This window comes from Ranitomeya imitator, chromosome 2, assembly GCF_032444005.1.
Source record: "Ranitomeya imitator isolate aRanImi1 chromosome 2, aRanImi1.pri, whole genome shotgun sequence".
In the NCBI taxonomy this organism is placed as follows: domain Eukaryota; kingdom Metazoa; phylum Chordata; class Amphibia; order Anura; family Dendrobatidae; genus Ranitomeya; species Ranitomeya imitator.
The window spans coordinates 377,663,090-377,676,486 of record NC_091283.1 but is presented as its reverse complement, the minus strand read 5'-3'; the positions used below and the strand labels follow the sequence as shown (position 1 = coordinate 377,676,486).

At 45.3% G+C, this 13,397-nt stretch overlaps 2 protein-coding genes across 2 annotated transcripts in view; one reads left to right on the top strand and one right to left on the bottom strand.

Moving 5' to 3' along the window:
- LOC138666617 (zinc finger protein 271-like) overlaps positions 1–13,397 on the bottom strand; it is a 240,808-nt gene that overhangs the window by 166,567 nt on the left and 60,844 nt on the right. The window lies entirely within an intron of this gene.
- LOC138664033 (oocyte zinc finger protein XlCOF22-like) overlaps positions 9,229–13,397 on the top strand; it is a 34,242-nt gene continuing 30,073 nt past the window's right edge. The window contains exon 1 of the mRNA XM_069750446.1: positions 9,229–9,279. Within this exon, the coding sequence (XP_069606547.1) occupies positions 9,253–9,279 (27 nt within the window). The 5' untranslated portion in view covers positions 9,229–9,252. The remainder of the gene's footprint in view (positions 9,280–13,397) is intronic.

The following is a 13,397-nucleotide window of genomic DNA, read 5'->3' as shown; positions in this document are numbered from 1 at the left end:
CAAATCACATCTTGATAAACATCAAAAATGTTTAGCCATGAATTTGGCTATTTAGTTGTACATGGAAAAAAATCTAAAGTTGCAGTCAACAAGAACAGGTGGAAGCAATTTAGAGTACTAAAGACGAAGAAAAAATGTATACAATTACCAGTGCTGCTACTTAGTCCTCATCATTGTGTCACCCCGCTTGTATCAAGGTATAAACATCTGGCAGCGATGTCATGTAACTGCTGCAACCATTCCTTATTAATATTTTAATTTTTTTATGTATCACCCTAATGCTATTAACCCCTTCACGTCATCCACCATAAACACACAGGGCATGTCAGGAGCGTGTGTATGGAGCAGGCTCACGCAGCGAGCCCACCCTATACCGATGTAGTACAGCCAGACCTGTCCGTAGTAATCGTGGGTGGAGCGGTGCTCTGTCCATGATTGTTAACTTGTTGTCACACAGAGGCATTTAAAGGGAACCTGTCACCTGAATTTGGCGGGACCGGTTTTCAGTCATATGGGCGGCAATATTGGATTGAAGTTCATTCTCTGTCCTCCGTAGTACATGCCTGCACAAGGCAATCCAGTATGATTTGCCCAACTGCGGGCAAAGCCGAAAAGCACTAGTGCGCATGCGCCGACGCACTATGTCCCGGAACTAATGCTTTTCAGCTTTGCCCGCAGTTGGGCAAAGCATACTGCGCGTGCGCAAGGCAAGATTGCCTTGCGCAGGCGTGTACTACGGAGGACAGAGAATGAACTTCAATCCAATATTGCGGCCAGCATGCAGCCAGCGGGTAAGGAAAGGGTGAATCAAACACCCGAAAACTCTGCCCATATGACCAAAAACCGGTCCCGCCAAATTCAGGTGACAGGTTCCCTTTAACATGTGCCGACATACGTGCATTTCATTAACTCTGCCCATTGGCACGCCTGTGATGTGATCGCGATTCGCTGATGGATTTTATTGACAGCCTGGAGTCAGCTGATGACCCCCCATGCCTGTCATTCCGGTGTTTCTTTGAAACCCTGCCTGTGGCTGGGCTTCAAAGGAAACTTATTTCGATATATGCAGTGATGCTATGGCATCACTGCATATAGCACAAGAGATCAGATTATCCCAGCTTCAAGCCACCTAAGGGGGCTAACAAGAGCAGTAAAAAGTTAAAGAAAAAGTTTAAAAAAATATGAAACAAAAAAACCTAAAAGTTCAAATCACCTCTTTCCCCCATTGAAAATAAAAATATATTTTAAAAAACACATATGTGGTATTGTCGCTTAAAACGAAGAAAAAGAAGATAAAGAAACAGGACATTTTGGGTATCACTGTAATCATACTTATGAGGAGAATCAACTTGTATGCTCATTTTTGCCACAAATCGTACACTGTAACAACAGTTCCCAAAAAACAATGTCAGAATTGGTTTTTAAAAGAGAGTCAATATTTATTGCACACTCTAGTGGTGAATATTGACTCTTTAGTAAAGGGGCTTATACAGACCGTTCCACCAGCACCTCGCCTTTTACACAGAGTGCACAATATTCTAACTTTTTACTGGCAGAATTGGTTTTTAGTCACAATTTCACCGCACTTGGAATTTTTTTTGCCGTTTTCGAGTGCACTGTCACGTCACTTGTCCTATCTATTGCATTATTTCTATGCTGTGTTGTGTATGAATATGTGATTCTTCAGATTTTGTATTAGTCTTTGCCTGATGAAGAGACCTCACCTGAGTAGTCTTGAAAGCTTGCAATTTGTTACCATCTTTTCACTTAGCCATTAAAAGGTATCAACCAATGAGGACTCTCAGTTCTAAATAGTTTTCTATCTACCGGCTAACACGGTACAAAGATAAATATCTTTTCTGTATTTTGCATCTGTGTTCTCTAAGAAAGCAATTGTAACATCAACTGATCTTCGTGGTGTCGTCAAAGGAATAAAAGAATCCACACTTTCTATAAACAGAGAGATAGTGAAGGAACACATAGCTAATTTAAATGAATTTAAATCTCCTGGTCTAGATTAATTACATCCTAGGGATCTGGGATCCAAGAAGTATTGTTTCTCCTTTCGGAGAATGACATGTTAAGCATGTCGAGATGAGGAGACTTAAAGCTGCAATGCTCCTCTGGGAAATATGCAAATTGTCTCTTCAGAGAGGAAGAGGACTTCCAATAGGTGGCACTAGAGTTCTAGTTCTCTTCCTCTCTGGAGAGACAATTTGCATATTTCCCAGAGGAGCATTGCAGCTTTAAGTCTCCTCATCTCAATATGCTTAACATGTCACTCTCCGCAAGGAAAAACGATACTTCTTGGATCCCGGTCAGATGCCTCTCTCTCTGCAAAAAACAGATCTTCACTTTGCACTGACGAAGGCCAGTACCCCGAAAAACAGTGTCTGCAAATTGAGATTCTGGTTTGCCTCTTGTCCTAAGTCATGTGACAAGGCTCGTTAAAGCGTTGAAATTGACTGTTAGGATTGCTACTTCCAATAGGTGGAACTAGAGTTCTAGTCCTCTTCCTCTCTGAAGAGACAATTTGCATATTTCCCAGAAGAGCATTGCGGCTTTAAGTCTCCTCATCTCGACATGCTTATCATGTCACTCTCCGCAAGGAGAAACGATACTTCTTGGATCCTGGTCAGACGCCTCTAAATCAGCCAAACCAGATCTCCACTTTGCACTGACGAGGGGCAGTACCCCGAAACACAGTGTCTGCAAATTGAGATTCTGGTTTGGCTATTATCCGAAGTCATGCGACAAGGATCGTTAAAGGGTCGACATTGACTGTTAGGATTGCTACTTCCAATAGGTGGAACTAGAGTTCTAGTCCTCTTCCTCTCTGAAGAGACAATTTGCATATTTCCCAGAGGAGCATTGCGGCTTTAAGTCTCCTCATCTCAACATGCTTATCATGTCACTCTCCGCAAGGAGAAACGATACTTCTTGGATCCCGGTCAGACGCCTCTCAATCAGCCAAACCAGATCTCCACTTTGCACTGACGAGGGGCAGTACCCCGAAACACAGTGTCTGCAAATTGAGATTCTGGTTTGGCTATTATCCTAAGTCATGCGACAAGGATCATTAAAGGGTCGACATTGACTGTTAGGATTGCTACTTCCAATAGGTGGAACTAGAGTTCTAGTCCTCTTCCTCTCTGAAGAGACAATTTGCATATTTCCCAGAGGAGCATTGTGGCTTTAAGTCTCCTCATCTCAACATGCTTATCATGTCACTCTCCGCAAGGAGAAACGATACTTCTTGGATCCCGGTCAGACGCCTCTCAATCAGCCAAACCAGATCTCCACTTTGCACTGACGAGGGGCAGTACCCCGAAACACAGTGTCTGCAAATTGAGATTCTGGTTTGGCTATTATCCTAAGTCATGTGACAAGTATCGTTAAAGGGTCGACATTGACTGTTAGGATTGCTACTTCCAATAGGTGGCACTAGAGTTCTAGTCCTCTTCCTCTCTGAAGAGACAATTTGCATCCTATGGAACTGAAAGTGTTAGCAAAGGAAATTGCAGAATCACTAGCCAGAATCTTTCAAAAAATCCTGGAGAACAGTACAAGTCCCAGTATATTGGAAAAGGGCAAATGTCAAAAATGGAAAGAAGATAGAGCCAGGAAATTACAGGCCAGTGAGGAATAAAACCAAGCAAGAGCACATGTGAAAAAGATTTGGGTATACTAATAGATCACAAACTGCACATGAGTCAATAATGTATGCACAAAAAAAAGGGAAAATCATACAGAGAAAAAAAATCACTAGGTAAGTAGTACAAAAGATATACACAATCTGTCCCAAAAACAATTTTCAGTAATTCCCTATATATATATATATATATATATATATATATATATATATATATATATGTATATATATGTATATATATGTATATATATATATATATATATATATATATACATATATGTTAATTTGTGCAGAAGACATCAAATCTCAGCGATTCATTCAAGTGGGTTTTATTCAATGCGTTTCAAAGTGTCAAGCACTTCTTACCCAGAAAAAGACCACATACCTTATCTTCATGTTTTTTGGTTTTATAACCCGTGGGTACGCAGCAGCTGTACAAATGCTTTTTTAAAGCATAAATCAGGTTATTTGAATCTGATTAAGAACTTTAATTGTATGTCAGATAAGACCTTAGGATTTTATCATATGGAAAAAGTATGAAGGTCACACTCCTACATAATAGCAGACTTTTTTATATATGTATTTATACAGTGTAAAGTCTCCACCTAGTGGCAAATACTCATAATTACACCCACATACATATACTAGCTAAGGTGTATACTAGGGAATATTAGATTATATACATTATATTAAATATTAACCCTTTAGTGACAGAGCCAATTTGGTACTTAATGACCGGGCCAATTTTCACAATTCTGACCACTGTCACTTTATGAGGTTATAACTCTGGAATGCTTTAACGGATCCCGCTGATTCTGAGATTGTTTTTTCGTGACATATTGTACTTCATGTTAGTGGTAAAATTCCTTCAATATTACTTGCGATTATTTATGAAAAAAATGGAAATATGGCGAACATTTTTAAAATTTTGCAATTTTCAAACTAAATTTTTATGCAATTAAATCACAGAGATATGTCACACAAAATACTTAATAAGTAACATTTCCCACATGTCTACTTTACATCAGCACAATTTTGGAACCAACATTTTTTTTTGTTAGGAAGTAATAAGGGTTAAAAGTTGACCAGCGATTTCTCATTTTTACAACAAAATTTACAAAACCATTTTTTAGGGACCACCTCACATTTATAGTTACTTTGAGGTGTGTACATAAAGGAAAATACCCAAACTTGACACCATTCAAAAAACTACACCCCTCAAGGTGCTCAAAACCACATTCAAGAAGTTTATTAACCCTTGACGTGCTTCACAGCAACTGAAATAATGTGGAAGGAAAAAATGAACATTTAACTTTTTTGGGGGATCCAAGAAGTATCGCTTCTCCTTGCGGAGAGTGACATGATAAGCATGTCGAGGTGAGGAGACTTAAAGCCGCAATGCTCCTCTGGGAAATATGCAAATTGTCTCTTCAGAGAGGAAGAGGACTAGAACTCTAGTGCCACCTACTGGAAGTAGCAATCTTAACAGTCAATGTCAACTCTTTAACGAGACTTGTAACATGACTTAGGATAATAGCCAAACCAGAATCTCAATTTGCAGACACTGTGTTTCGGGGTACTGCCCCTCATCAATGCAAAGTGGAGATCTGGTTTGGCTGATTGAGAGGCGTCTGACCGGGATCCAAGAAGTATCATTTCTCCTTGCGGAGAGTGACATGATAAGCATGTCGAGGTGAGGAGACTTAAAGCCGCAATGCTTCTCTGTGAAATATGCAAATTGTCTATTCAGAGAGGAAGAGGACTAGAACTGTAGTGCCACCTCGACATGCTGACCTCGGATCAGTGGGCCAAGTACCTGACCACCCCGTTTGAGGAGTAAGTCCCTGGACATCCTGGGGGACTTACCTGCCGGGGCGGAGCAGGACTATGAGAGCATCAAACAGGCCCTGATCCGGCAGTTCAACCTCATTCTGGAGTCTTACCGCAGGAAGTTCCGGAGCCTGCAAAAAGGCCCCAAGGACACCTGGAAGACAACATGCGGGTGCTCCTGTGAGCTGCAGAGCTCTGGACCAAGGGTCTGGAGCTCACCACTGGCCAGGAGATCCAGGAAGTGTTTGTGATGGAGAAATTCTTCTGGAACTGCTCAGAGGACCTCCAGCAGTACCTTGGTGACCGGAAACCAAAGGGGACACTGCTACAGATGCTCTGGGAGATGACTATGCCAATAACCGAGCCCATGAAGCCAAGTGCACCACCCACAGCACCTGGAGAGGGGGTAAGACTCATCCTGCCCCTGGTTTCCCAGCCCCTAGAATGCAAGGGGCACCCCCTCTGCTCCCCTCCCAAGGCCAGGGGTAGAACCCAGAAGGTGTCACCTCTGCAATCAACCTGGACACTTCAGGGCCATGTGCCCCAGCACCCCAAGGTCCTGTCCTCATTCCCAAAACCATCCCCTGTCATGTGTGTGGGTGGGGGTGGTGGGAGGTCCCGTGACAATTTCTAGCCAGTCACCATAAACCACACCACTGCTATGGGACTGCGGGACACTGGTGCAAAGATGACCCTCGTGCAGCATGAGATGGTGTTCCCCCTCCCCCCCCAGGACTTGATACCCAGAAAAACTCTCACAATCTCCGGGACTGGATGTGTTGAAAGGGCGCAGTCCATTGCCAAGAACTATTTGGACTGGGGCGCCGGGAGAGGAATGAGGGAAGTGGGAGTGTAGGCGAATATTCCCGCAAATGTTTAACTTGGGACAGATTTGGGGCAGCTAGTGTCACAGTATGTGATTACTGAGACCCCAAGTTCTGATCCCACATTGTGTCTTGATTTGTCTACTGCTAGTAATGTTGTAAACGTGTTATCTGTGCCTCCTGCGTTAAGGGGGGAGGTGGGATATGAGATTCACTCCTGTGCTGACAGGACACCTGCAGCGCCCACAGATAAGACAAAGCCAGAGGACACAGGAAGGTGTGATAATGCCACAGGGATTGTAGGGCCCCTATAAGTCCAAACTGATGGGTTCTGCACAGCTGCAGGAAGGGTAACGTGCCAATGGGGTTGGGGCTGTCACAGGAGAACTGTAGCTTCCAGGTAAGACCCCAGGGCAGGAGGTTCCCACCCTCGGGATGCCAGGAGACCAGGTTGGTCCACCTGACTCTGCGACTTGTGTGGAAGCCAAGGGGAGGCAGGCACTATCCAGGGTTACAGTGGTCATGGTCGCTGTTACCAGGAGTGGAATGCTAGAGCCTCACGGAGGTCCAACAGCCTTCCCCCTTCCGACCAAGTGGCGGCTGAGCCAGAGGAAGACCTGGAGATGGGTCCCAGGGAACTGACAGAAAACTCGGCAGTTTCATCTATTCTAGCCAAGTCTAGTCAGGGGTTTCAGGCAGCAATGGAAGCTGAAGACAGCCTGAAAGCTCATAAGGAGCAGGCAGCACAGCCTTTCATGGACTCAGACCTCGAGCGGGTTGTCTGGGTCCCCCTGGTTGTACCAGGTGTTGGTTCAGCAAGAGTCATCAGAGACATAGCCTAGGGAGCAACAGTTAGTTGTACTCTCTCCGTTCCGGCCAGAGTTGTTGCAGATCGTACATGAGGGTTCGATGGCTGGACACTTAGGGATCGCTAAGACCAAGTCCAAGCTAGCCCAGCATTTCTACTGGCGTAAAATGGGGGCCGATGTGGCTGCCTACTGCCGTTCATGTGACAGAGTGGGGAAGGAGGGGCGGCGCCCCAAAGCCCAACTGGTGCCATTGCCTATCATTGAAAAACCTTACCGGAGGGTGGCTGTGGATCTCATCAGACCGCTGTCCATTCCCAGCCGCTCCGGGAAACACTTCATACTGATGGCAGTAGATTATGCCACCTGGTACCTAGAGGCGGTAGCCTTGTCATCCATTCGGACCGACAAGGTGGCCACCGCTTTACTGGAGATTTTCTCCCGAGTGGGATTTCCCCAGGAAATGCTCACTGACCAAGGGACCCAGTTCATGTCACAGCTGATGAAGTCCCTTTGTAAGCAAATACATGTACAACATCTGGTGGTCAGCACGTACCATCCAAAGACTAATGGTTTGAGCGAGAGCTTCAATGGCACCCTCAAGAAGATGCTTAAGATGTTAGTTGACTCCCACGGGAGCGAATGGGAGCGGTACCTCTCGCACCTACTATTTGCTTATTGAGAGGCTCTACAGGCCTCAATGGGGTTTGTCCCTTTCGAGATCCTGTGTGGATGGTGTGTACGAGGGCCCCTGAATCTGGTGAAAGAGGCATGGAAAGGAGACTTGGACACCCATGGAGTGTCGGTCATTGATTAATTCTTGCACTTCTGGGACAAAATGACGGCCTTTTTGCGGCTGGTGCAGGACAATATGGCCTAGGCTCACCAGAAGCGCTGGCACGACCAGAATGCTTATGAAAGGATCTACCAGGTTGGTCAGAAAGTGTGGGTACTGATCCCCGGACCACAGGACAAGCTTCAGGGAGCTTAGGAGGGCCCATACCTCGTGCACCAGCAGCTCAATGTCGTCACGTACCTGGTCACCCTAGAACACACCATGGAAGGAGAAAGGCCTTTCATGTGAACATGATGAAAGTGCATCATGAGTGGGAGGCCTGTGCCCATCCCGTGTTCAACCTTCTCGAGAAGGGGGAGGTGGAAACCCTCCTGGATCTGCTCACCCAGGCCAAGGCAGGCGCAGCCATTGAGTACATAGAGGTTGGCCACCAGCTCTCTGATGAGCAACGGTCCCAGCTGGCGGTTACTCTATGACCCTATTCAGCAGCCTTTCCGGAAGGACCGAGTTGGCTGTCCATCACGTGGACACTGGGGATCACCCCCCGATCCGGCGGTCAGTATATCGGGCCTCTCTCGAGGTTTGGTAGCAGATGCGCCAGATTGACGAAATGCTGAAGGTGGGGTGATCCAGGCATCCAACAGAGCGTGGGTGTCGCCCATAGTCTGTCCCCAAAAAGGACCGAACAACCCAGTTCTGCATGGGGCTCAAAGCTGTCATGGTCACAGATGCGTTCCCTATGCCACGCATCGATGACCTGCTCTATCAGTTGGCCTGGGCTAAGTGCCTGACCATCATGGATCTGAGGCGGGGATATTGGAAGATGCTTCTGACCCACAAGGCCCGGGAGCGCTCTGCCTTCATCACCCCGTTTGGACTGTATGCGGCTCCGCTCTGTACACCTCGCACACGCGGCTGCGCTCCGTACACACGCGGCTCTGATTCGTACACTTCGTACACACGCGGCTGCACTCCTTACACCTCGTACACACACGTCTACGCTCTGTACACACATGCTCGCTCCATACACCTCGTACACACACAGCTCCGCTCCGTACACCTCGTACACAGACGGCTCTGCTCCGTACACCTCGTACACACACGGCTCTGCTCCGTACACCTCGTACACACACGGCTCTGCTCCGTACACCTCGTACACAGACGGCTCTGCTACATCCACCCTGTAAACCCCTCCTGACCCCACACAGAAACTTCCCCTCATCCAGCACCATGACAACTAGCACAGCAGAGTCCTGCATACACTGAGGCCCCTGATCATGTGACCCCTGACTCCTCCCCTCCTGTGACCTCATCACAGGTCCTGTGCGCACAGAGCAGCCATATATGTGGAGTGCGGCTCTGCAGGTGGAGGTAGGTGCTGGAGATTCCCCATTACTGGGCGGGGGGCAGTAACCCCTTCATTATTGAGTGTATTTCTGTATTTCTTCTTTCCCAGATATAGAAGGTGTTACTTTCCCTGCTGTGGATGTATGAGGGGCTGGTGTTTGCAGTCTGAGCTGTGCATTGTTTTAGACACATTTTGGATACAAACAATTTCAATATCTATAACTTTTTTGTTGCTGTATCTGTACTTTACCTTGTGTTTTTTTTTGCTTCTATTGTATTTCTTAATAAAACCATTCTGGGTTATTGCTTATACCCTTGGTTGACATAACAGCCCATTGGATTATGCGACACCGTGCCAACTGGGCATCAGAGGATGTACCTTTACCCTAACCACCTACGATGATAAGCAGACAAGACTGGCGTTATCGCTGATCATGGCTGTTGCAGAGGGATCCCAATAGTCAATCATGGTACTCCCCTTCACACAGTATTGCTCATAGTAATCGTCCAGGAGCGGAGTCTGGGTGATTACTGAGATTAATAGCATCTGAAGGCAAGCAATCTACCTCAAAAGTGTGCAAGAAGTAGTGAGATCTTCATTGCAATGACAAGCTTACTACTTTTTGATCAAGGAGGCAAGCTGAAGCCAATAAAGGGGTTTTCTAATTTCATAAACCACCTGTCCTCTGGTTGCAGTTTGTATTAAATTCCCCCCCACAGTATGATGTCTACACACAGTCTTCCACACAGCATGATGTCCATACAAAGCCCTCTACACTGTACGATGTCCCCACAAAATCCCTTACACAGTATTATGTGCCCACAAAGCCCCTCACAAAGTATTGTGTCCCCCACAAGGCTCCTTGTGCAGTATGATGTCTCCACACAGCTCTCCATGCAGCATGATGTGCCTATGAAGTCCTCCACATTCTACATTGTCCCAACAAAGACCCCTACACAATGTAATGTCTCCACAAACCTCTTCACAAAGTATTGTGTTCCACCCCAGGCTTGCCGTACAGTATGTGGGGGTCTGTGTGGAGATATTAAAGTATGGTGTCTTCATACAACCCTTTGTGTAGTATGATGTCCCCACACAGCCTCTCACACAGTTGATTTCTTCACACAGTATGATGTCCCTACATAGCTCCTCACACACAATGATATCCCCATAGTTAACGATAAATACAATGTAAAAAAAACAAAAAACTTCTCACCTCTGCACAGCTGGCACGATGTAGTGACACCTGCTGCGCTCTCAGATTCACAGTATCAATGGTAGAATAGGGAGCTTCTGACTCCCTTCTTCATCATCATTGTACTTACAGGTATCTGTATCACTTGGATGCAGAAACCGGTGAAATTAAGATGACGGGCAGGAGGCAACCACGTGGTGCTCAACCCTTTGGCTGTCCTATTAAGTGGACCACACAGGAACAGCCAATTGACTGTGTGTCCATAGGCCACATTTTGCCCAGGTCTGGTATAAAGTATTGGCAAGATATCCACATGAAATTTGTAGAGAGTAGAATCCGGCAGGGCTATGGAGTCGGTAAGCCAGACCTCAGACTCCTCAATTTCCCTGACTCTCGACTCAGACTCAGTGATGTACTGCCTCACAACTGAGTGTGTATATAAAATGCAGCACAGATAAAAGCCAAGATCCTTAGATCAGGAACAGAACAGACATTTTTAGGCCTTTCATAACTTTCCCAAATTCTTATGAAAAACTGTATTATTTATTATTATAGCGCCATTTGTTCCATGGCGCTTTACATGTAAGGAGGGGTATGCATAATAAAAAGTACAGTAAGCTTAAACAATACAAGTCATGACTGGTACAGGAGGAGAGAGGACCCTGCCCACGAAGGCTCACAATCTACAAGGGATCGGCGAGGATACAATAGGCTAGGGCAGAGCTGGTTGTGCAGTGGTTTGGTGGATTGATGGTTACTGCAGGTTGTAGTCTTGTCAGAATAGATGAGACTTCAGGTTCTTTTTGAAGGCTTTCACGGTAGGTGAGAGTCTGATATGTTGGGATAGAGAGTTCCAGAGTAGGGGGGATGCACGGGAGAAAGCTTGTATGCTATTGTGGGAAGAGGTGATAAGAGAGGAGTTGAGAAAGAAATCTTGTGAGGATCGGAGGTTGCGTGTAGGTAAGTTTCAGGAGACAAGGTCACAGATGTATGGAGGAGACAGGTTGTGAATGACTTTATATGCCATGGTTAGGATTTTGAGCTGGAGTCTCTCGGTAATAGGCAGTCAGTGAAGGGATTGACAGAGAGGAGAGGCTGGGGAATAGCAGGGGGACAGGTTAATTAGTCAGGCAGCAGAGTTTAGGATAGATTGGAGGGGCGTGAGAGTGTTAGAGGGGAGGCCACAAAGTAGGAGGCCTCAGTCGTCAAGGCGGAAGATGATGATGGCATGCACTAGAGTTTTTCAAGATTCTAGGTTGAGGAATGTATGGATCCTGGACATATTTTTGAGTTTAAGTCTGCAGGAAGTGGAAAGGGCTTGGATATGTGGTTTGAAGGAGAGATCAGTGTCAAGGATTACCACGAGGCAGCGAGCTTGTGGGACTGAGGCGAGTGAGTAGCCATTTGTTTTAATGGATAGATCTGTTGGAGGAGTTGAGTGAGATGGGGAAAAGATGATGAATTCTGTTTTGTCCATGTTAAATTTTAGAAATCTAGCGGAGAAGAAAGATGAAATAGCGGACAGACATTCTGGGATTTTGGTTTGTAGGGTGGTGATATCTGTTTCAGAGAGATAGATATGTGTGTCATCATCATAGAGGTGATACTGCAACCAGGGCTGTGGAGTCGGTAAGCCACAGTTGCAACTCCGACTCCTGGATTTTATCAGGTTCCGACTCCGGCTCCGGCTCCTTCATAAATGGCCAATTCGTAACAATAAATTTACTGTTGCAAATATTAACATCGTGCTTATTCAGTTTCTCACCATCATATAAGTAATCAGACCACTTAGAGCAAAAACTATATTTATTAGAATACAATTAGAATATAGCAAATAACTTTTATAAACTTTTATAAACTCTTGTAAGTAAATATGCAATAAACACTGTTATGCAGTTAAGAAGAAATCTATAAATTTGTCCTCAGAAAAAGTATTGCCTCTGTCAGATCCTCCTTCATGGATGCCCTCAAATCTGATCTAATTATTTTGAGAGCAGAGAACAACCTCTCTTCACTAACTTGGGTTGGTGGCAAAGCAGTAACCACTGGGGCAACATCTCTGACAATGTCAGGATACAGAGGAATCGCTTGTTGCACTGTTATTTTTGATGAACGGTCAAATTTCTCAATTTCTTTTAGTGCACATGAAAAATTCTGCTGAAATGTACTGGCTGTGTTCTTTGATGGGGATGACTCTTCTATGCGGGAACACTTTGCACGGTCCTTGTGATCCAAATATTTTTCGAAATTAAATTCTTCATCAGTTGATGAGGGTGAAGATGTGGCAGGACGACCAAATTCTTCTTGTTCCTCCTGACTGTTCTGCAACCCTTTCATCCTTACTGCTATTTCAAACAGAGCTTCTTTTCCTTTAGTTAGCTGTTGATCATCTAGAAGAATCCGATGTATTGGGTCTACATAAACAGCTGCCAAAAGAATGTTATTTTGTAATACTAGCTCCTCTCTTGATGTAGCAATGCCACTTGCAATTAACCCTCCTCTTTGGGACAGGCGAAACATCAGGTTCTTCCACTCCTTTAAGAAAATACCTGGAGTTAAGTCCTCTGCTTGTAATTTTTTAGTCACTGTAAATGGGTGCTCTAGCAATTTTTCCAGCTCAGTCACCTGATTCCACTGACTTTCATTTAGCGTCAGTTGAGGGTTAGCCATGTCTACAAGAAAGGTTTTCAGTTCAACCAAGCGCTGAATCATTAAGTACTGCCCCATCGTGTGGCTTGATCAATAATTGCCCCTTTTTCAGCACGTCTCTTCAAAATTGAGTCAACTTTAGGGGTTCTGGCAACAGTAGCCAATTTTCCCACCTTGCCAATCAGTGCAGCAGCATGTCCTTCTTGCAGACTGTCTCTTATAGCCAGCGGTAGCGTATGCACAACACAGCGCATGTGATGAATGAAAGAACGTCTTGACACAGTTTCAACAAGATCA